Source organism: Arachis hypogaea, chromosome 15 (genome assembly GCF_003086295.3).
Source record: "Arachis hypogaea cultivar Tifrunner chromosome 15, arahy.Tifrunner.gnm2.J5K5, whole genome shotgun sequence".
NCBI classification, from domain to species: domain Eukaryota; kingdom Viridiplantae; phylum Streptophyta; class Magnoliopsida; order Fabales; family Fabaceae; genus Arachis; species Arachis hypogaea.
The window spans coordinates 13,961,236-13,985,834 of record NC_092050.1 but is presented as its reverse complement, the minus strand read 5'-3'; the positions used below and the strand labels follow the sequence as shown (position 1 = coordinate 13,985,834).

General features: G+C 31.3%; 1 protein-coding gene across 1 annotated transcript; it reads right to left on the bottom strand.

The window, feature by feature from the left end:
• Positions 1 to 202: 202 nt before the first annotated feature.
• Positions 203 to 2,169, bottom strand: LOC112749566 (probable sugar phosphate/phosphate translocator At1g12500). Its single transcript, XM_025797852.3, has one exon. The coding sequence runs from the start codon at positions 1,657 to 1,659 to the stop codon at positions 562 to 564; it is 1,098 nt and encodes a 365-aa protein (XP_025653637.1). The 5' UTR covers positions 1,660 to 2,169; the 3' UTR covers positions 203 to 561.
• Between the last annotated feature and the right edge of the window lie 22,430 nt (positions 2,170 to 24,599).

The window sequence follows — 24,599 nt, the reverse complement described above, 5'->3', positions numbered from 1 at the left end:
ACTGATTCCAAACTTCTTCCTCTCAACTTCACAATTGCTTAAAACAATATACATCAATAAAAAAAAACTTGAACAAAAACTACTAAAAACTAGAAGTATAACATAGCAAAATACAGCAATAGCATGGCAATTAGGCAACGAAAAAACTCAGCTAAATTGCAAAATAGAACATGATAAATACTAAAGAATTTAAAAACATAACTGAAACAAGATATATGTGTGATTAAGAAAGAGAAGAGAAGGAGAATTTTCCTCCCTCACCAAATAAAAGAGGTCTTTTCATCTTTGAATTGTTTTTATCTATGTTGCAAAAGCGCAACGAACATGATATATATATAGGGATACACACACACAAGGCACAAGAGGAAAAGACACAGAATTTTCAATTATCGCAGCTAAAAAAGAGAAACAAAAAAGGGAGCATAATCCTTTCTCCTTTCCCCTTGCCCCTCCTTCCTTCCTATACATCCCACTTGCTATGATCTGATCCAATCAAATCAAACGTAAATCCAAAAAAAAAAAAAAAAAGAATGTGGAGAATTTATCTTATCTTATTGTTGTTCAATGAGATGTAAGTTTGGATCTTTTCTTGGCCTCGCTGTAAAGGACTACACCCATGATTGTAACGGCGAACCCCGTCATTCCCATTACCGTTACGGGGTTCCTGAATATCAAAACGGAGACCACAGCCGCCACTGCTGCTTTTGCATTTCCCAGAACTTGCAGGGTCAAGGCGCTGGTGTGCTTCGTGACCAAGAAATTCGTCAAGTTCACCAAATACGCCACCGTTGCGTTCCCAACAAGCAAGAACACGATGAACCTGTCCCCTCTCGCCTTCTCAAGCGTAACCGCCGCCACATTCCCTTCGATGTAGAGTGTAAATGGGAGCAGTATCAGCGCTGCCATTGGAGCCATGTAGAGAAGCAAGTTCATTGAGTTGAGCTTCTCCGATTCCGAACTCAACAGAATCCCCTGAACCACCGACTTCAATGCACGACCAGCAGTGGAACCAACGCAGACCAAGAACCCGAAGAGATGAAACAGAGGCTCACTGTTGCTTGCAACAACGATTCCGAAGACCACCGGCATGAGAGCCAAGTAAACCTCGCCGGATTCCTTCTTGCAAGTGATCAAGAAAGCGAAGATGGCGGTGAAGAAAGGCGTGGTGGCTCCAATGGCTTGGTTGAAGGAAACCGGTAGATACCTGAGGGAAGTGTTGCCGCAAACGACGGAGAAGCAGAAGATGACGCTGAGAGCGAAGATCTTAAGGAACTGCTTCTTGGAGTGGATGTGCTGCAATGGAACGAGCTCGAGGAAGTTGATGGCACCGTAGCTGTAGGCGGCGCAGGATAGCATGTGAAGCATTGTAAGGAAGATTGGGTAGCGGTAACCGTAGAAGCTGAGGAGGTACTTGTTGAGGAGGAGAACGCCGATGTTGGAGAAGTACCATGACGCGATTATGAGTGCTGTGAGGATGTTGGGGGAGATGGAGACGCTGTACTGTGATGAACCGAAGAAGAAGAAGTGGTGGGCGCCGTTGTTGCTGCGTTCATCTGCTGTTGGTGTGGTCGGAATATTCACGACAGAGTCGTTGGTTGTCGTGTCCAGCAACCTCGGATTGCTCATTCGACGGGTTGTCCATGTCTGTGCCTCCACCATCGCCAGGGCAAGGGCACGATGGGGATTTCAAAAGGGTAAAAGGGTTGTTGTGGTGTTCTGTTTTGTGCCCCTTCAGTCTCAGCTGCTGAGATCTGAAGATGGAGAAGAAAAGAGGGAAAGGGTTGTGGCTTATGAATGAGAGGGGATCTGATCCTACGGTCAGATTTCAGATTTGAGATGATGGAGGATTTCTGGCCGTTGGATTGGAGTGGGGCCCATGGAGGGAATAAAACATGAAGCTTTGGACAAATGGCTTTTGGAAAGTTGAGACTTGAGACAGCCACTGCCACCAATCCAGCTTCAGCTTAAGGTCTAGGCTGTCGGTGTGGCATCCCCTTCTAATTCAACTCATTCAAATTTAACAAACAAGGGTCGCCAATTAAATATCCAAGCATGATGCTAATGATGAAACCTTAATCTTTGTTAATGCACACTATTGTACAATTCTTAAGTAACAAATGAGAATAACAAGTATGGTTTGGTAGGACTAGAGTGACCACTCTGACTGTTGTTCCTCACATCAAATCTAAATCTAATGAAAGCGAGATAACATCTAATCGAGGTTTTAGGGATCTCCCTCTCACGTTCTCCTCACATGCTATGTGTTATTTGTGATTTTGTCCCAAATTTTCATGGCTAAACAAGGCATATTCTATTGTGCACCATGCGAAGATGTGAGGAACTAAAATCAATTTTAATGATTAAGTAATTTGGTTTTTTTTTTTGTGACTAAGTAATTTGGTTTAAATTAAAGAAAAAAATTAAAATTTTAGAAAAGAATTATTTTTGTCGTGATGAATGAAAAATCAATTTTAATTTGTCTATTAGTTGAAAATGATAATACAAATTGATAAACATAAATATTATTAAAAAATTATTAATTATAAAATTTGACTAATTCAAAGTTAAAAAATCAATTATTTGGTCAAAAATTTTAATTTAAAATTATTAATTTACAACTCAATATGCACATTGATAATATCACAAGTTATCATATTTGTAATATAATTTTATTATATACCAATTAGTATAAATAGGTGGCTTAGTTCGTTTAATTTGGTATGATAGAACATAGAAGTAACAATGTACTGAGTGAAAGAAAAAAATTATAAGATTTTTTTTTTGTGTGTTGTATTTTCATATTAGTTTTGGTACTAAGTTATTAGTCAATTTTTCGGTTATAGAAGATTGATTTTAGTACTTTGATATTTTTTTTTTATAAATTCTGTGGTGTTTTTATTGTTGTGTCTAAATTATCTAAGATATATACTTTTAAAAGTAAAAAAAATAAAATATTTAAAATTTATTAAATATTATTTATTTATTTTTTAGTAAGTTAAGTACAATGTTAAAGACATCGTAGCATTCACCTTTTCTCTTTGTGTTTAGGTTGAATGTTTATACTATTTAGTTTAGTATTTCAAGTGTAATTAAGATTTCATTTTGGATGGAATATCACAAATTACTATTTTATATCAAGAATTTGATTTGAGTAGAATAGCTATCCGCATAAGATTTCTTTAGAAGGAATTTGATTAAAGGCACCACTTAAATAAAGATCTCAAAAATAACTTTATGGTAAAGATGCCTACGTGGCAAAATCTGAACCATACATTCTAAAGCCACACTTTTCACTTAAAATCATAACTTTTCACAAAGAAAAGCGTCACCTAATGGAAAAAAGTAAATTAGAAGATTTAAGAGAAGAAATAATTAAATTATCAAAATTAATAGATCAAAAATTAATGATTTTAACTAATATTAACTGTAATGACACCGAATTCTTAAAATCAATACAAAATAATTTTTCTCAAAATCTTTATTTTACTATAAGTTTTATTGAAGGACTTCAAAACCTGAAAAAACTTATTTTTCACACGGAATTTCTAAAAAATGTTACCATAGAAATGATTCCCCACATCTTTATCATACTTTTAACCCACAATTAAATTCTATAGTAGATATGCTTGAAGAAATATTAGTATCCATAAAATTTCAAAGAAATAAGGAAAAAGAAAATTCCAAAGAAGAAAATTTTCAAAATATAATCAACATAACAGATTTAAAAGTAAAATCACCGTTGAAATTATGAATATTGAAGAAAAATTAGAAGAAGTTACAATGCTTTTTAAACAATTAAAAATGGCTCAAGAAAATAATATTATGGAAGAGGGATTTCAAATAGAAGAAGAATTAGTAAATTCTGAAAATATAGAAAATGAAGAACACATCCTAGATTATTCAAGTGACGAAGAACCAGCAATTCCAATACAAGTAAAAAATGAAGTTGGAACATCTAAGGATAGTCAATCTCAATTTAAATGAGAAACAGGTTTTGATAATTATGCTTTTAAAAAAGGGTTTATAGATAAAGATTCAAAATATACAAAAATACCATCAAAATATGTTCCTAAAATTCAGAAAATGGAAGGAGAAAGAATGCTCGATTTAGACTGTAAAAAGAATGAAAAAAAATTTTCGAAAACTGGTTAAATTCCTTCTTATTAGAAGCCTTTACTAATCCAAAACTTAGTGAATTGTCTGGAAGAGATATTTGGAATTACATAGAGTTTCATACTAAAGGAACTATAAGAGATTATATGACATCAATAGAAAACCAAATAATAGAAGAATTAGCAATAAAAACAACAGCTTATGATAAGATATTACATATAATGATGATTCTATATAAAGAATTTTTTAGAAAAAATATTATAGATCATAGACAAGAAGTCTATAATAAAGAATATCAAGAAGCAAAAAACCATTTAGCTAATATTCAGATATATGATTTATGTAATGTGGAGTCTTATATATGTGAATATAGAATACATTATTATAAATTAAAAGAAGAAGATAAAGACCATTATCTTAGTATGTATATAACAAAACTTCCATATCCTGCTAATGAATTTATAATGGGAAGATTTATAAGAGAAATAAATAGAGGGACAATTGAAAATAATTTTGGTGGAGCAACCTCTGCAATAAGAGAGGAAATAAAAGAACGTTGTATGCAAGAAGCGACTCAAAAAAGATTTGCAAATATAATTAGAATTTGCTGTCAGGATAATGAAGAGATACCCCAAAAATATGGTCTTAATAAAAATTTTCAAAGAAAAAGAAAATATCAATTTAGAAAAAGAAAATACTATCCAAACTGGAGAAAAAAGAGGTATTTTAGAAAAAGAAATAACAATAAAAACAAAAGACAAAAAAATGACTATTGCCCAAATAAAAAAGAAAATTGTAAGTGTTGGTATTGATAAGAAGAAGGACACTATGCAAATGAATGTCCAAAAAAGAAGGATAAAAAGGATCTTACCAAACAAATAGAAATTGCTAAGTCTTGTTTCATGGAACCATTAGAAGAATCTGATGATAACTTAGACTATATTTTTGAATATGTCTCAGAAACAGACTCAGAGACTGAGTAATAATGCCACATTTATTACTATAAAAATAACAGAAAAGTTTATAAATGCTTTCATAGATACTGGAGCAACACAATACTTTGCTAATACAAATATAAATCTTGATTGAAAAAAATTAAAGAAACCATTAAGAGTTAGAACAGCTGACAAATCAATACATAAAATTGACCAAAAAATAGAGATGGCTGAAATTTTTATTCAAAATTATAGGTTCATTGTTCCATCTATATATATGTTAGATTCTGGTATGGATTTTATCATAGGAAATAACTTTTTAAAGCTATATCATCCATTCATTCAAGAATTAACATATATAGTTTTAAAAGCTCCACACGATTCTTCAATAAATCAAAAATCAAAACGTATAAAAATACCAACTACTATTATAGATAAGATCTTAAAATTTAAAATATTTTCTATATTAGAAACATGTTATTTAAATTTATACTTTCAGATAAATATTCCAAAAAATAATCTTGAAATAAAGATAGAAGAACTTTTAGATGAAATTTGTGCTAAAAATCCTTTAGATATTAAAAATACAAATAAAGAATTAGTAAGCATTAAATTAAAAGATCCTACAAAAGAGATAAATGTTCCGAATAAAATTCCTTATTCCGCAAGAGATAGAGAAGAGTTCTCATTAGAATGTAAATATCTTTTAGAAAAAGGAATTATAAGATTAAGTAAAAGTCCTCATGCGGCTCCAGCCTTTTATGTCGAAAATAATAATGAAATTAAAAGGGGAAAACGAAGAATGATAATTAATTATAAGAAAATGAATGAAGCAACTATTGGTGATGCTCATAAACTTTCAAGAAAAGATTCTATTTTAGAAAAAATCAAAGGAGCAACTTGGTTTTCATCTCTTGATGCAAAATCAGGATATTGGCAACTTCGTTTAGACAAAGAAACAAAGAAATTAACTGCTTTTACTTGCCCAACAAAAGAATCAACAAGTGTGTTGCTCTATGAATGGAATGTATTACCATTCGGATTAAAACAAGCCCCAGGTATTTATCAAAGATTTATGGAAGAAAATCTAAAAGAATTAAATGAATTTGTTTTAGTATACATTGATGATATACTAATTTTTACAAAACAGGATAAAAAAGATCATCTTAAAAAATTACTAATAGTTTTAGAAAGATGTAAAGAAAAAGGATTAGTTCTTAGCAAAAAGAAAGCAAGAATAGCAAAACAAGAAATAGAGTTTCTTGGATTAATTCTATCCACTCAAGGAAAGCTAAAACTTCAACCAAATCTATTCTATTATATAAAAATCGGATTTCTACATTTAATGATGGAGTTGATGTGGCATGCTTCTGAGAGTGTTTCCCGATTTATTTCTTTTAACTCATTAAATACAAGTTATTACGATAAACTAACTATATCAACTAATTGATTTGATTAGATATTTAAATATCATATAATTATTATAATTTATATCAATTTAATTTGGTAATATTTTTTAATTCATTTATTTTAATATTCTGTTTGTATTTTTTAATTTAATTCTTTTAATTTATTAAACCAAATTTATTGTGTGTGCTAATTGATTAATTTGATTAATTTATTAGTCATTAAATAATAAATTTATGAATAAAATAGCCAATTGAGATATTTTTTAACTAATAATTAAATCAAATCAAATCAAATAATATATATTAAGCTAAATTCAAATCATGTGAGCCAATGAGTATAGCTCAAATAGCATAGTCTCTCCATACTCAATTAAGAGATTGTGGGTTCGAGTCTCCTATCTTTGATAAAAAAAAAATTCAAATCATGTGAATTAAAGACTAAATTAAAATAAGATAATTTCTTACTTATTTAAGTTGAGTGCAATAAATACAAATTAATTTTGTTAGATAATCATAAGAATCATAACTTTTATTACTCTTGCTATTTCAACTCTTCTTTTCTTTTTTTTTTCTTTATGTATAATTTTTTTTAGAGGAATGCTAAGGGGCCAACAACTTTTGTGATTTGTAGCCATCAAATAGCCATCAATGATGGTTTTAATGGTGTGAGATTAGTGTGAGATTTCATCTAATGGCTCACTTTTCTTTGCTGGTTACATGCTGGTCAGAATTTAACAAAGTTGCTGGCCCCTAGACTTTTCCTTTTTTTTATATATAAATGTACCTAAAATGAGAAAGTACGGGTGAGTGTTTTATTGATTGTTTGTTTGATGAATATATCTCAATTTAGGCATTCTACTAATGTGGATGGAAGTTAACATGTAGCAATTCAAAGTGACTAATGTATTTTTTTTTATAGTATTAGATAGAAGAATATTTGTTAAAATGAATATACCCATTCTAATGAATTTTTTTTCAATTATTATATTTTTATGTTAGTCGTGTAAATTCTTTGAAGGTGTAAGATAATAAAATAGTTTGACTTTAATATTATTAGAAGCTAAATTTAATGGTTCAAATAAGCACCAGTAATTATATTAAAAAAGTAATTTTGTAATAATAATATGATTTACATATTAATTTTTTCGGGTAAATTCATTTCAAAATATAGAAATTAGACTCAATTACGCTAAAATTTTAAAGGTAATATAAAATTTGACAACAAAATTAACATTCATTAAGGAAATAAATTTATTTATGGCTATATTCTAATTATAAATAATAACAAGACTTATGAAAAAATATTAATGTCACTATTTTTATTAATTAAATAATAATATTAGGTAGTTGATAGTTTCATAGGCAGAAATTATTAAGTAATTACGTAAAAATAAGCAACAAACAAGCAATAAGAATTTAGAAAAAATATATTATATAATACCAATTTTATAATTAAAATATGTCTCATATCATATTCTCATATATTCTATTTATTATCTATTTTATTATATAAAAATCAGGTTTCTGCACTTAACGATGGAGTTGACGTAAGTACCCATCCCATGGAATAAAATTATTAATTTATCCTAATTTATATATACATAAATTCATTTCTTGAATTTAGTAATCCTAATTTATGCCTCCAATTCGAATTCTTTCTTTTTCTTTCAAACTCATTCTCAGCATCGATCCTCTCATTCTCTAACTCACTTTCTCTACCTCTCAAGTCCGTCACTACGCCGTTCAGTATCGTCCCAAAAAATTATGTTATGTTATTATATTGGAATATGTTTTTATGTTTTCTCCTTTTGAAATGTTATTTTTTATAACGAATATGTTATAAATTGTGTTGAATTATATTGAACTGATTATTTTATGATTATTATATTATGTCTTTTTGTGTTAATTTTTTTCAAAAGTTTACCGAGGAGATCTGCATTCCCTAAGGGGTAATTAAACAAGAACTTGCAATGACGGAGAAGGAATGGGGTATCTAATAACTAGCAACGAAGATCCAATCTGAGTTGATTTAAGAGGGGACGCGTGGACTTCATCTGCATTGGGCCTTTAAGGTAATGAACTTAAGTCGGATTTGGGACCCTAACAATGGATTTGAGTTGATCTTACTTGCACTGAGGTCTTACTAGGCCCAAATATATCTTGGATTAATATTTTGAGTCATTGTTATAACAAATACTATACTATTTAATATTATAACACTTAGTATATGTAAAAGTTGAATATATTTACAAGATATTTTTTTAATTCAAATTAAAAAAATTAATTATCTCTTTTTTAGTTTTAAATATTATTTTTTAATGTAACGAAAAAGTAAAAATAACAATAATAACTCACATAATTAAAATAGATAATTTTAATATATACATGACACTATATATATATATATATATATATATATATATATATATATATATATATATATATATCAAGAATTATTATACATGATATATAATTTTGTTTGTAATGACTATTTATGTAATTTATTGAACAATTTTTTCATCTTAATATTTAATAAATTAACATACAAAATATTATTTAACATACAAAATAAGTAACTTAAGTCATCATCTAGCATAATAAATATAATAGTGCAAATATTTATTTATTTATTAGTAGTGAAAAATATGTAAATAGTATAAACTGATATTTTTTTAGTATAAAAGCAATAATAAGGTTATTAATTAAGTTAATTACCTAATTAAAAAATTATAAAAAATTGTTTAAATAATAATAACAAATAAGATAACTATTTTTACATATTACAAAGTTTATGAAAAAAATTTTGGATAATAAATCAATCCTTAATAGATTATACATTAATTCTGTCAAAAAAATAAATAATTAATACATTGGATATTATTATTTACGTACTAATATAATATATATATCATCAATTATTAAGTTTATAATTAATCTTTAATCAAATTTTTGGTAATTAAAATTTAAATATTGAAATTATTAAATGCTAAATATTTTACATCTAACCAATTTATTTTTTTATTGAAATTAAAAAAATGAGTCATTAATCAATTCTAAATTTAAATTTAAATTTGAGTAAAAAAATAAAAAATATTTTAAATTTTATCTCACTAACCAGAATTAATTTTAAGACAAGAAATTATTTTACACATCATATATATATATTGTGAGATAGTATAGTCATTTGCTATGTTTTAATGGTAAATATTTTCAAATAAAATGGTGTAAGAAATTAGAAGAAAATATTAATTTATTTTTCAATAGAATAAATTATATATTGAATAACAAAAGTTATTATTGGTTTCTCTGCACACTAGCTAATACTCAACGATGGTGTTTTGGTATACCATGTTATCAAGAAATATTAATCGATCTAATAACTTTTCTAATGACATAAGTATATGAATTTAAAAATTTAAAAATTATTTCATAAAATGTGTAGTTTTAACAAGTAACAATGTTGATCATATTGTTTTGACTTCAAGAATGAATACGATATCAACAAATAAAATTGTCCTAAGTAAATTTCAATAAAGACAAAAGTCCATAAGTATTGCTATTAATGAATATATTTAAAGATAAATATAAATTTTTTCTACGGATTTTCTAACTCGACAAGTCGAGGATTAATCCACCATATATTGATGCTCTATTTATTAAGGGTGAGATTCGAACTCCAAATACTTGTTTAAGTAGACAAATGAGATAACCATTCAATCAATCTAAATTGATTAAAATAAATATTAATTATTTTTAATATTTTTAAATTATAAAATATTTATAATAATAATTACTATATATATTTTTCATTTAAATTTTAATAATTTTTTTTTATATAATTTTATGTATTATCCCGTGCAGGACACGGGAACATACACTAGTGTTTTAGAAAAGGTAAATTTATTTCCTAATAAAATAGAAGATAGAAAACAGTTACAAAGATTTTTAGGGTGTATAAATTATATTTCTGATCAAGAATTTTTAAAGAATATAACAGAATACACTAAAAGCTTATCTCCAAAAATAAGTACTAAAAAAGAATGGAAATGGGAAGAAAAAGATAGTATACAAATTCAAAAAGTTAAAGGTTTATGTGAAAAACTTCCAGAACTTTATATTCCAGAAGAAAACGACTACTTAATAGTGGAAACAGATGCTTCAGACATAACCTGGTCAGGATGTCTAAAAGCTAAGAAAGCTATAAAAAGTTTGGAACAAGAAAAAGAATCACTAGATTCTAAATATTCCCCAAAGGAATTACTTTGTAGGTATATTTCAGGGACTTTTACTCCAATAGAACAGAGATATACCACTCATGAAAAGGAAACTCTAGCAGCAATTAAATCTCTTAAGAAATGGAAAATTGATTTACTACCCAGAGAATTTACATTAAGAACAGATTCAAGTTACCTAACAGGTTTCATACGATATAATTTAAAAGTTGATTACAATCATAGACGATTGGTAAGATGGCAATTATTTTTGTTACAATATCCAATAAAAATTGAATATATTAAGGGCGACAAAATTGTTATTGCAGATACATTAACAAGAGAATGGAGTTCGTCTACAACGCATTAGATCAAGAAATTCAAAAATATGAGCAAGAACTCGAAAAATGCAAGCATTGTCAGCAAATAAAGACACAGATCCAATTCCTCAAGAAGGCCATTGAAGCAATGAAATCAACACAACAAGCAATGCAAACCCATCAGAGTTCAGCCAGCTAAGCATGGTGGACAAATCAGGTGAAGAAAAAATTTCAGAAAATAAAACAATTGCTGAAATTATTAAAAAATCCACCCAAGAAAAAAAATATTATGTAATTTATAACGGCCCCATGAAAGGAGTATATGATGCCTGGGAAAAAGCAGCACCATTCACACATCAATTTCATAAAGGAGGGTTTTTAACACTGGAAGAGGCAAAGGAATCCTTCAGGGAATATGAAGCTCTTCATCCAGAGCAAACCCTAAAAAGAGCAGATAAAGCTCCAATTCAAACCCAGAGAACAGGGATAATAAGAAACATTCCTACAAGGGCTGAAATCAAGAAAAAGAAAAGGGTCTGTAGATTAAATCTCAGAGAAACCCTTAATATAGTCCTGAATTGGACTGAAGAAAAAAGGGCAATTTTGGGATATTATCCTATTGCCAAAGAATAGCTAACAAAGCTGGTTATATTTCCAGATGCTTCCCCATCTGACACTTATCAGTTTTTCCAGTATGGATTAATTGATACAATTTTAATTTTTAATGATCTAAAAATTATTAGTGAGTTTCCTGCAGGATTCGTTGATGCAGTAAAGAGATTTAAAAATATGATTGACAATGTAAATCCAAGGGATATATCCCTAAAAATTTACAAACAGTCAACCTATTTTTAATGAAGAAGAAGAATGATTGGTTCCAGCACACCAAGTAATATTCATGTCCGTCTTCCCAGGAAATTTTCAACCAATTGATCAGATTCAAGATTTAACAATTTACAGTCATGAAGGAAGGCTAGCCAGCACATTAGCAAGGGTCTTTGAAAGAACTCAAAAAATAACGAAGGAATCTCACACAAGGATTAATTATAAAAGTAGAAATACTCTGCTTGTATCCAGTAAGAAAAATGAAATTGAAGAAAGGGAGATGAGACTCTTGGTGGAATTTGAATCAACATTCTACAACTTATCTGGACTTTTAGAAAAACTCCCTGAAGGGATAAAGAGGAATCTCTGCTATTTGATAAAAGACAGAGAAGACCACAAATGCCAGCTATGTGCCTCAGAAATATCTGAAAAAAGCAATAATAAAATAGAATCAACCCACATGATAAAAGAAGAGGACAATGCATCTGAAGCCCACATGATAAAAGAAGAGGACAGTGCATCCGAAGCATCCCTCAATATTATTGTATAATGACGTAAACGCTTAGGTCATAAGGCACCAACAATGTAGCTGGTGCAAGATAATAAACAATGACGTAAGCAATGACGTCATAAGAAGGGTAAGGATGAGAATTGTCCATCAGACCCAACCATTATAAATAGATTGCTTAGGCAATTGTAAGATCATCAGAAAACAGAAAGCAGGAGGCTAAGAGTACTCATATGCTAGGAGAGTAAGGAGGAAGCTGCCGAGGCGATTTTGTAGTCTGACAAAGAATTCCCTTAGGAAAAAATAGTTCTAAACTCCCCTCTAGAGTTAGTATCTACAATCTCCTCTCTGGAGATAAAAACACCTTATGTAAAATATACTAAATAAAGGAAGTTTTTCTCCAGAAAGGTACATCTTCATCCTAGTCCTTTTGTTATGAATTATTTAGAAAGTTTAGAATTAACAGAAGAATCTAATTATTATAGATTAACTGCTTTATTAGATAATGAAAAACAGGTTGTTCTAAAAACAGAATTAAATCTCAAATCAAATGAAAATTTTAATAAACAAAATCTTTTAAAAGAAGTTTTTAATAGAAAAAATATAATATACTATGGAAAAATTCAACTTGAAGCCCCTATAAAGATAAAATCTGCCAATGGAGAACTTGAAATAGCTTTGATAAATGATGAAGAATTGAATAAACAGACTGAGAAAATTAAGAACCAACAAAAAAGATCTAAAATTGGATGGATTCATATTAGTACTATACAAGTCTTAATCAAATCTACATATATGAAAGGAATTAATTCACCAATAAGCTTAGCAATCTGTGACAAAAGAATTACTAATGACCCAATAGATCAAATAATTGGAATTGTTCATGGAAACTTGGCAAACGTAAATGTTAAATTCAATGCCCATCTTGGATACGCTATACCTTTATCAACTGAAAATCTTGAAAGATCTATAAGCTTAGCTTATAAATTTTACAGAAAAAATCTAATGGAACAAGATGATGAACCATTTTCAATTACATATGCAATAAATTATGCTTTAACAAATAGCCATCATAGTATAATATTTAAAAACAGAGAAAGAATTTATGTCGATGAATTATTTCAGAAAATTGTAAAAACAGAAATACCAAAATATAAAGCTATTGAAAACCCAGTTCTATTATTAAAAGAACTATCAGGAAAATTGGTTTCATCGAATTTTCAAATAAGAGAATCTAAAATTAATAGCCCTTTAAGTTTATCTAAGCTAAAGATTAAAGAAGAAAATTCTGAAATAAAAGAATTAACAAAAAAGGTTGAAAAATTAAATGAAACCCTAAATACTAAATTATGACAATAAATAAAGAAGAAATATATGTAACTTATCAAGACAAGAAACAAGAGCTCTTTGAAAGAGAAAATCGTTTGAATTATTTACAGTTTTCTGAAATAAATCAAAGAGCATTTGAAGCTCTAAAAATAATCTATGACAAGTTGAAAAGAGAAGTTGAAGAGCTAGAAAAATTAATAGAATCTCTAGAAAATAGTGATGAATCGATGACAGAGTTTGCAGAAATTCTAAAATAAATAATGAAGCATAAAAAGATTGAAAAACCAGAAAATAAAATAAAAAGGAAAAGGGCGAAAAAATTAAAAAGTAAAATAGAGGAGTATAAAAGGGAATTAAATAATCTTCAGATCGAAATTGATGATCTTATAATAAAAAGGATAGAAATAAGAATAAATATAAACAAGTTGGAATTAAACTTAAAAAATTTATAAATGCCTGGAAAACCATATTATGACTTAAAAGAATTAAAGCTGTTAAAAGAAAAAATGGAGAATGAAGTTGAAAAATTAGAAAGATATTTAGAAACAAGAGAAAGTGTAGAAATAAAAGAAGTTTTTGAGGTTTTGAGAAATTATAAAAGATTTTATATACAATAATCCATGTAAAAAAGAATATTATAATTATGATAGAAATTAAAACAGAATTGAAAAACTATAAATATGAAATCAGAATTATAAATATACATCAAGGAGTAATAAATGATCATATAACAAATACAAGAGAAATAGTAGAAATGGTCAATACTTTAGATTATGAATTTACAAATTATTTTTATCAAAATCCTTTAAATAAAGCACCACCAATTGAATCTATACAAATTATAAACTTATTCGAAACAAAATATGAAGAGTTAATAGAAATTTCGAAAAAGAAATTAAAAGAAAAGTCGAAATTGAAAAAATTGGTATCAGAGCCAAGTTAACGATTAAAGGTAACACTTTCTCTTTAAACAACACTTTTAGTGATACGCTTTTAAATCAATAACAACCACAAAATGAAAAACGTCTTTACGAAAAGATGAAAATAGCATCTTTACCGTAGCATCCCCTTTGATTAAAGTGGAGTAGCATCAGCAATCACCACTTTGTATTATAACTCTTTTAAGGTAGAGTGCCAACCGAAATTTGTAACTCTTTTATATTATATTTCTTTATAAAAAAAAATTGAGTAATGGACCAATTATTTAAAGATGTCATCCATAAAAATTGAGATTCAATAGTTCAATGGCCGCATAAATTTTAAAATGTGAAAAGTTTACATAATGGCAATGCTTGCATAACAAGATGTTAGAGCAATACTTAATTACAAAGTAAAAAAAATATAATTCAAATGTTTTTGCAAATATTGTTAAAAATTTATGAAATACGGATATTTTATTAAGTTATCATATTTTTATTAGTATTTGTGCATCATAATTAAAAATGATAGAATTTTTAAAACAATCATCAAAAAATGACTTTGAGGTGGATATTGTAAGAAAATAAAATAAATTTTAATTATTAAACAACTTAATTTAAATTAGAAAAAAGATCACTTTTATTGTGATGAATTAGAAATCAATTTTGATTTATCTACTAATTAAACATGATTAATAATATTATATATATATTTTCTAGAAAGTTTATTAGTTACAAAATTTAACTAATTCAAAAGTCAAAAGTTAATTATTTGGTCAAAGATTTCAACTTAAAATTATCAACTTACAATTCATAAATATGTAAATTGGTAATATCACAAGCGGTCATATTTGTAATATAATTTTGCTATCCATAAAATAGTATAAATCACATAATTTAGTACGATCAAAGTAACAATGTAGTGTGTATTAGAAAGAAAATTGTAAGATATCTTTTTTTTATGTGCTATGTCTCCAATTTATTTTGTATACCAATTTATTAGTCACTTTTTTATATTAGAGAAGATTGGTTCTGTATTTTTAGTATCTTCTCTTTATATTTTGGTTTAGTGTATGCACCGTTTGATTTGGTATTTCGGATAAAATTAAAATTTGATTTTAAGTAGAGTATCACAAATTATTATTTTATCTTGAACTGGTGTGGCAGTGAAATAAAACTTGTAAATTCTTATCACTATCTATCACGAATAAGTCGTACTTCACCTCATCGCGAATAACAGAAATTGAAATTTTATAAAATAACTTGTCTGTCCGTTTCATTCTTTAGAGTTCTAACTTCTGTAGTATGGTATTCTGAAAATCAAAAAATCTCGTAAAAGGACTAATAAAGACACTCAATAGATCCTTATCAGTAAATTTTATTCTTATTGATTTAAGAAATTAACTAAATTAATTAGTGATGACAAATATTATTTTTGAGCAAAATAAATAATTAGTGTTGATTAATTATATTCACTTATTAACTAATTATTTATTGTTGCAGGCCATATGTTTATAGCCCAAATGGAATAAATGGAATAAAAAGCAATCAGCAAAGAGTATTGGGCTGAAAGCAAAATATAGAGTCCAAGCAAAAAGCAAAGAAAGAAACCAAAGAAATTAAATCGGGCCAAGCATACCAATACCCGATCCAAGCCCGATCTGATTTCAGAAATGCAAATCCCTCTCTTTTGCTTAACCAAAAGCAACGTTCCTCTCCTCTCCAATTAAGTCAAAACATGGCATCAGAAAAGTAAGAAAGAGAAAGAGAGAAAAAGCTTCTTCCCTAAGCTAGCAACCAAAGAAGCAAGAGAGAGAGAGTTGAAGCTTGAAGCACAGAAGCTAAAACAGAAAATCCAAACCAAATCAAGCTTAAGAAAGGTAATCCATCTCATCTTGCATGCAATCAGATCTTCATCCCTTCTTCCCAACTCTCTGCTACATCCGAAAATGGCATTCAAGGAAAAGTTGTTCTCTGCCTCATTCTACTTCATATCTACGGTCACAAGTGATACTTGGGGACCAAGTAGTTTTTCAATGGCTAAGATCAAGTTGACCATGAGAAGATTTCTATGTTTACTGCTTTGTGGTTTTCGGCCAAGTTGAAGGAGTCAGAAGCAAAGTTTCTACTCTGATGATTAAGGTGAAAAAGTGAATCTGTGGGTTGGTGAAGTTCAAGGCTCAAGGTGTTGACCTTGGAAGAAGAACCAAGCAACATGCAAGGAGATAAAAGAAGCTTGCTGCTCATTCAGAAAGCAAGAAGAGAAAACCAGTGAATAGAGGTTTTGTTCTGAGAGAGCTCTTTGAAGAAGTTCAACTAACTGGACAGTGTAACCTAATCAAAGGTGCATTCCGCCAGTATGAAGAACTGAATCAGAGGCTTGCTAATCTGGTTTTTCGCATAGCACAGAGGCTGTTGATGAAGTCAATCTCCTTCATGTTTTACTGATTGTAATGTATTTTCAATGTTTATCATTCTGTAATTTCTAGTGAGAAAAGGCATTGTGAGAAAACTCAAGTAAAAGCCATGAGTGAAAAAAGGCTGAGTGAAACACTTGAGAGAAAAGCCTAGAGTTATTTTCAGATTTCTTTAGGTGTGTTTATGTCTTGTATCTTGTACCTGTGAGGTAGCCCTTTCTTAGTTGGGTTAGCACTAAGAGGAATAGTTAGGTGTTAGCATAGCCAATGTCAAGTTAGGTTAGAACTTGAGTGTGAAAGGATTGGGTCAATCCTGTGAAATTGGTGTATGTAATACTGTTAACTATAGTGAAATTCTTCCATGGTTGTGGAGGAGACTGAATGTAGGTTGCATAGCACAAGGCAACCGAACCAGGATACTTGCTGGTGTTAGCTTTTCTCTTCTCTGCTGTGTTCTGTTTTCTGATTTTCATGAGACAAAAATAAATTGTCTCATAAATTTCCGCTGCTCAGTTCGAACAGAATCAGAATCTCAAAGTTGTTTAAAAAGGGTAATAACAGCAACTTAAAAGGAAGGCATAGATTCAACCCCCCCTTCTCTAAGCCTACCACAACCTTCAATTGGTATCAGGAGCTAAGGTCTCAAGAATCAAGCTTAACCGCTTGGAGCAAAGATCCAATGGCGAACAATCTGGGCACAACCACAGTTGCCTACACCCTCACTGAAGGCCAGTCAAACAACCGGTCACCTTTCTTTAACAGAAAGAACTATTCCTACTGGAAAGAAAGGATAAGGATCTTCATCCAATCCATTGACTACAACTTATGGAAGATCGTTGTGAGTGGTCCCAAGATCCCAACAAAAACAAGTGCTGATGGAGTGGTGACTCCGAAAGAAGAAGCTGAATGGAATGAAAACGACAAGAAGAAGATAGAGCTGAACGCGAAAGCAATCAACCTTCTTCACTGTGCTATCAGCTTTGAAGAGTACCGGAAGGTGTCTAGATGCAAGACAGTCAAAGAAATCTGGGAAAAACTCCAGGTTACACACGAAGGCACTAAACAAGTCAAAGAAACGAGGATTGATATGCTGCGAAAAGAGTACGAGATGTTTAGCATGAAGGATGGAGAAAGCATTGATGAAGCATTTGAGAGATTCTCAATCATAATCAAAAACCTTGATGCTATGGGTACAAACTATGCAGAATAAACCTTGGTGAGAAAACTCCTTAGAAGCCTCACAAAAGAATGGGAAACCACTGCCACTGTCCTAACCGAAAGTAACAACCTAAGTCCCATAACCTATGATGAGCTGAGAGGAAAACTCCTTGCCTATGAAGCCACACACACAAACACAGACTCAAAGAAAAAGGGAATAGCCCTCAAGTCACAAATAGAACCGAAAGAGAGTGAGTCTAGTGATGATATTTTAGATGACGAGCTTTTGTTTTTTGCTAGGAGATTTAAAAGGATGATGAAGAACAAGGGCAAATACAAGGGTTCAAGTTCAAAGGAGCAAAAGATAGACTTGAGCAAGGTGACGTGTCATCATTGCAAGGAGGCTGGACACTTCAAGTCAAACTGTCCAAAGCTCAAAAAGGAGGACAAAGGCAAGAAGGAAAGGAAGAGAGTACTCATGGCAGCTTGGGAGGATCTTGAGAATGACTCAAATGAAGAAGAAGAATCTGAAGGAGATGCAAAGAATGTTTCATGGCTGGAAACAACAATCTTGATGAGGTAAATTATTATGATTTGACCATTGAGGACTTGCATGTTATTATTGATGATCTCACTTTAAACACATCAAAACTGCTTGATAAATACAATGAATGCAGATTTGAAAGAGATGTGTTAAGAGCTGAAAATGAATTTTTAAAAGAAAAAGTGAAGGAAACTGAATGTGCTTTGGACATCATTGAAGAAAACAGATTTCTAAAATCTGAACTTGAAAAATTAAAAGGAAAGCACATTGTGGATCCTTCACATGAGTTAATTGCTGAAAATAAAAGATTAAATGATATGATTAAAAGGCTGAATGGTGACTTAGCAAAATTTGCTCAAGGTTCTAGTAACTTGGACAAATTACTCGCAAGTCAAAGACCATTGTTTGAAAAATCTGGTTTAGGCTACATAGCAAAGGAAGATGTATTTTCTAATATTTCCTCTATAAAGTTTGTGGCTTCTTCATCAAATACCAAAACCATACCAAACAAATCTGGTATTGAAAATGCTTCAACAACTGAAGAAAAATTTGATGAAGTATACACAAGTGAAACTGGGCCTTCACCAAAAACTGAACCGAGTTCAAACCGGCCAGGTTTGGGTTATATTTCAAAAAATGAGGCTGCTTTCAAGAAACCCCTTTTTTACAACGAAACCTAATTTTCGAAAGGCAAAAACATTCAAAAAAATTCTGGTGAAAATGCTTTTGCAAAGAGGAATAACTTTATTAAAAATCAGTTTGTCAAAAGAAATACATCTCCTCCAAGAACCAGAAATTTTCAAAGCTTTAACCATTTCAAGCAATATAACTCACATCAGTTCCAGCAACACACACCAGAAAATCATTGTGCTAATTGCAAGAAATTTGGTCACTCATATGCACAATGCTTCATTGAAAAGAGAGTTGTAGGAAACAAAGTCTACAATGTTGTTTGTGATTTCAATGCACTTGGGCAACCAAGATGGATTAACTTCAAAGGATCCAAATTAATTTGGATACCTAAGGCTACTTGAAACTCATCATGCAGATTTGCCTAGCATCCAAGAACAAAAAGGACATGTGGTACATGGATAGTGGATGTTCAAGGCACATGACTGGAAGGTCAACCTACTTCATCAAACTAAATAAGTATGATGGAGGTTTTGTGACCTTTGGAGATGATGGTAAAGGTAAAATCATTGCTGTTGGAAAAGTAGGTAATGAGCAATCTACTTTCATTGATGATGTACTTTTGGTATGTGGTTTAAAGCACAATCTTTTGAGTATAAGTCAGCTGTGTGATTTAGGATATTTAGTTATTTTCAAAAGGCTTGAATGTTGTGTTGTTAATGAAAAGAAAAATGAAGTGATGTTTGTTGCCAAGCGTTTCAATAATATGTATGGACTTACTCTTGATGAACTAAAGGATCAAAATGTAGCTTGTCTTCACTCTAAAGAATCTGAAAAGTGGTTATGGCACAAGAGATTAGGCCATGCAAGCATGTTTCAAATAAACAAACTTGTAAAGAAAGAATTAGTGAGAGGTCTTCCTTTGATAAAGTTTGACAAAGACATCACTTGTGATGCTTGCCAAATGAGAAAACAAACAAAAAGTTCTTTTAAACCAAAGGAGGATATCTCTACTAAAAGACCACTTGAATTGCTACACATTGATTTATTTGGTCCAACAAGAACTCAAAGCCTAGGTGGTAAACATTATGGTTTAGTAATTGTGGATGACTACACTAGGTTTGGTTGGGTTTTATTTCTTGCACACAAAAATGAAGCCTTTTCGGCATTTGAACCTTTTTGCAAGAAAATTCAAAATGAAAAGGATTTGAAAATCTCTTCTATAAGAAGTGATCATGGAACTGAATTTGAAAATAATTTGTTTGAATCCTTTTGTGAGGAATTTGGAATATCTCACAACTTCTCTTGTCCAAGAACACCACAACAAAATGGTGTTGTGGAAAGAAGAAATAGAAGCATACAAGAGATGACAAGAACTATGCTTTGTGAGAGTAATGTTCCAAAATTCCTTTGGGTTGAAGCGGTTAACACAGCTTGCCACATTTTAAATAGAACAATCATAAGGAAATTTTTGAAGAAAACCCCTTATGAACTTTGGAAAGGCTACCCACCAAACTTAGATTACTTGCACATCTTTGGATGCAAATGTTTTGTTTTAAATAACAAAGAAAATTTGGGAAAATTTGATCCAAAGACTTATGAGTGTTTGTTTGTAGGATATTCCACAACTAGTAAAGCATATAGGGTTTATCATCAAGATGCTAGAATTATTGAAGAGTCCATACATGTTACATTTTGTGATACTAACTTGGTGCAAAGCATTTTGGAAGATGGAGATGCAGGAAATCAAGCTCAAAAGGAGAATGAAACTGCTCAAAATCATGGAGAAGAAAATTCTGGACAAGCTGAATCAGAAACAGCAAATGCTGAAAATTCAAGAGACAATTCCATTTTGTCTCATGAATCTGAAGGAAATTCTGCAGCCAGCAGCGCACAGAATCTCTTGGTGAATGAATCTGCCTCCAAGTCCACCAGACCTCATGAATGGAGATTCTTGAAGAATTATCCTGAGGAATTTGTCATTGGGGACGTCTCTCATGGAGTGCAAACAAGGTCTTCTACTAGAAAGGCAAATGAAGGTTCAAACATTGCCCTTCTTTCACAAATAGAGCCTCAAAACGTCAAGGAAGCACTTAGTGACCCCTCTTGGGTTAAAGCTATGGAAGATGAGCTTCTTGAGTTTGAAAAGAACCAAGTATGGACTTTGGTTCCAAGGCCAAGTGGAAAGAAAGTGACAGGCACCAAGTGGATATTTCGGAACAAGTTGGGAGAAGATGGTAGCATTGCAAGAAACAAGGCAAGGCTAGTGGCACAAGGATATGACCAAGAAGAAGGAATAGACTTTGATGAATCCTTTGCCCCTGTTGCCCGAATGGAAGCCATAAGACTTCTCTTAGCTTATGCTGCTTATTGTGGTTTTAAATTATACCAAATGGATGTGAAATGTGCATTTTTGAATGGTGTGATAGATAGAGAAGTATATGTGGAGCAGCCTCCTGGTTTTGAAAATAAAGAGCATTCTAATCATGTTTTTAAATTGTCTAAAGCTCTCTATGGTTTAAGACAAGCTCCTAGAGCTTGGTATGAGAGACTTAGCTCTTTTCTTTTGAAAAATGGTTTTCAAAGAGGCACCACCGATACAACTCTATTTATCAAGAATTCTAATGATTCTTTTATTTTAGTCCAAATATATGTTGATGACATTATTTTTGGATCAGCAAATGAATCCCTTTGTTCTGAATTTGGAAAACTCATGACAAGTGAATTTGACATGAGTATGATGGGTGAACTTAATTTTTTCCTTGGGCTGCAAATTAAACAAACTGAAAATGGTATTTTCATTCATCAAGAAAAGTATGCCAAGGAATTAGTTAAGAAATTTGGTCTTGAAAATGCCAAACCCATGGGAACTCCCATGCACCCTAACTCTAAATTAGATAAGGGAGAAAATGAGAAAGATGTTGATGAGACTAGGTATAGAGGAATGATTGGTTCTCTTATGTACTTAACTTCCTCTAGACCTGATATTGTGCAAAGTGTTGGATTGTGTTCTAGGTTCCAATCCAAACCAAAAGAGTCACATCTTTCGGCTGTCAAGAGAATCATTAGATACGTTCATGGCACATCCCATTTTGGTCTTTGGTATCCTAAGATTGATGATTTTTCTGCAGTTGGTTATTGCGATGCAGATTTTGCTGGTGCTTTTTGTCTCATAAACAGGTATGAGACAATTCTGGGCAGATGATGAATGATCCCTTCAAATCAGCGTGTTCTGGGCTTATTGCTAGTGATAAATCATTCTGGGCCAACCTCATCTCAGATCTGGGCTGTCATATGTGTTTTCTTAAAGTACAACCTTCCCTGGGCCCAAATGTGAATGTTACACTCTTATTTTTTGTGACTTGTGTGTTTAAGTTTTCTTTAAAAATTTTGTTTGTTTTGTGGCCCGAAAAGTTCTTTTTGCTAACTTAATTTTTGTCTTTCAAAATTTAAAATTAATTTCCTATTTTAATTTTAAAAAAAATCAAATAAAATCTTTCTTTTATGAGGTCATGTCTTGTCAAATCTTTTCAAATGGTGATGCAGTTGCATGGTTTTGAAAATTTTCTTTTAGGTACGGTTACCAACACTCCCTCTCTTCCCTCCATAACTCCTCCTCTATCCCTTCGGTTCTCGCCACTACCCATATCACTCTCTTTCTTCTTAAATCAAAACCACCAAATGAGGAAGAAAACCATTGCTCACAAACCTCCTCGTGAAAAGCTGTATAAACTTCCATCCAAACCTTCCACTCGCTCACAAGACAAAACCTTCACCCCATCTCCTTCTCTTCCTACCTTGCCTCCTCGCTGTAATCCCATGGCTCGGACAAAGAACACTCCACGGTTTCCTGCCTCTGCCAAGCCAACGCCACCGCCGAAAGTCACACCTTCCAAGCTAGGGTCATCGAAACCGAGTTCATCCAAAGGGAAGCGACCTACAGCACCAGAACCTCCACCTGAGTCCACACAACCAAAGTATAGGTATGTTCCATCACGTTCACAAAGAGGTAAAACTCGAGTTCCTCTCACATCTGTTAGAGAACCAGACATTGATCCTTTTGCTCACAAATCACACTATATGACTTCTCACTCAGACTTTAACCCCCATCGTTTCAAATCTGCCATGAACCACGATTTCTATGAGGGAGTGATTCAGTATCGTACTCTATGTCCATCTTTTCTGGCTGATTTACCTGATTTGAAAAAAAAAAGGTTTTTCTTTTGTTGAAAATTTGGAATTTTTAGATTGGAATCACCTTTTCAAAATCAAAAAACCTGTATATCCTCAGTTGGTCAAAGAATTTTATGCAAACTTGACTTACCATGAAGGAAGTGTGCATTCGTATGTTAAGGGCCGAGACATTTTTCTAAATAATGAAACTATCAGTGATACCTTGAAGTATACTGATGTTGGGCCTTGTGCCTACACTTCGGTTAAGTGGGATGAAGGTGTTGGAATTTCTTATCATGATGCATTGGCTCACATCTGTGAACATGTTTCTCTAATTGATGGTATTACACCCACTCACAAAGCCCTAGGATATGAGCGTGCTCAATTGCACCAAATGGTCAATCATATTATTCTGCCTCAAAGCGGCTCATATCAAAGGGTTTCCTACACTGATACTCTTGTTTTATATGCCCTACTCACCAAAACTGAAATTTCATTTGCATACTTGATGGTTAGATATATGTTTGACACTGTTAGGAGTGAAAAGGACAAAGCACTCCCTTATGGCATGTTTCTAACTTGCATATTTGAGCATTTTGGTGTTGACTTGACCAATGAGAAATATGAAAATAGACATTCATACCTAAAGGGGGGTGGTTCAGTGAAACAGAACAAAGGACCCACTAGATCTGAAAGAGTCGTCCTAGATGATGAAGATGAGGATTTTGTCCCTGAGGATTCTACTGCTCCTTCCACTGAGGGTACTTCCATCTCTACTGGGAAGAAATCCACTCTGCTGAATGTGGTCAGGGATGTTGCTCAAGAATTTGTCTCTCAATCAAATCACTTGATTAATTTGAGCAAAGAACAAAGGAAGCTAGCTAGCAAGCATGAGAACTTTCTGAAGAAATCAAGGGATAGGATGGCTGTACTGATGACTTTCATTGATAACCTTCAAAATGATGAAGACATTGCCACGGATGTTGAAGAGGAAGCTGCTTCAGAAGGGAATTGTTCTGATGCCTAGGATTTGTCTCATAAAAACTGTTGTTGCTGCTCTCTTTTTATCTCATGAATTCTGCTCCTTTAGTACTTTTGAACTGTTTCATT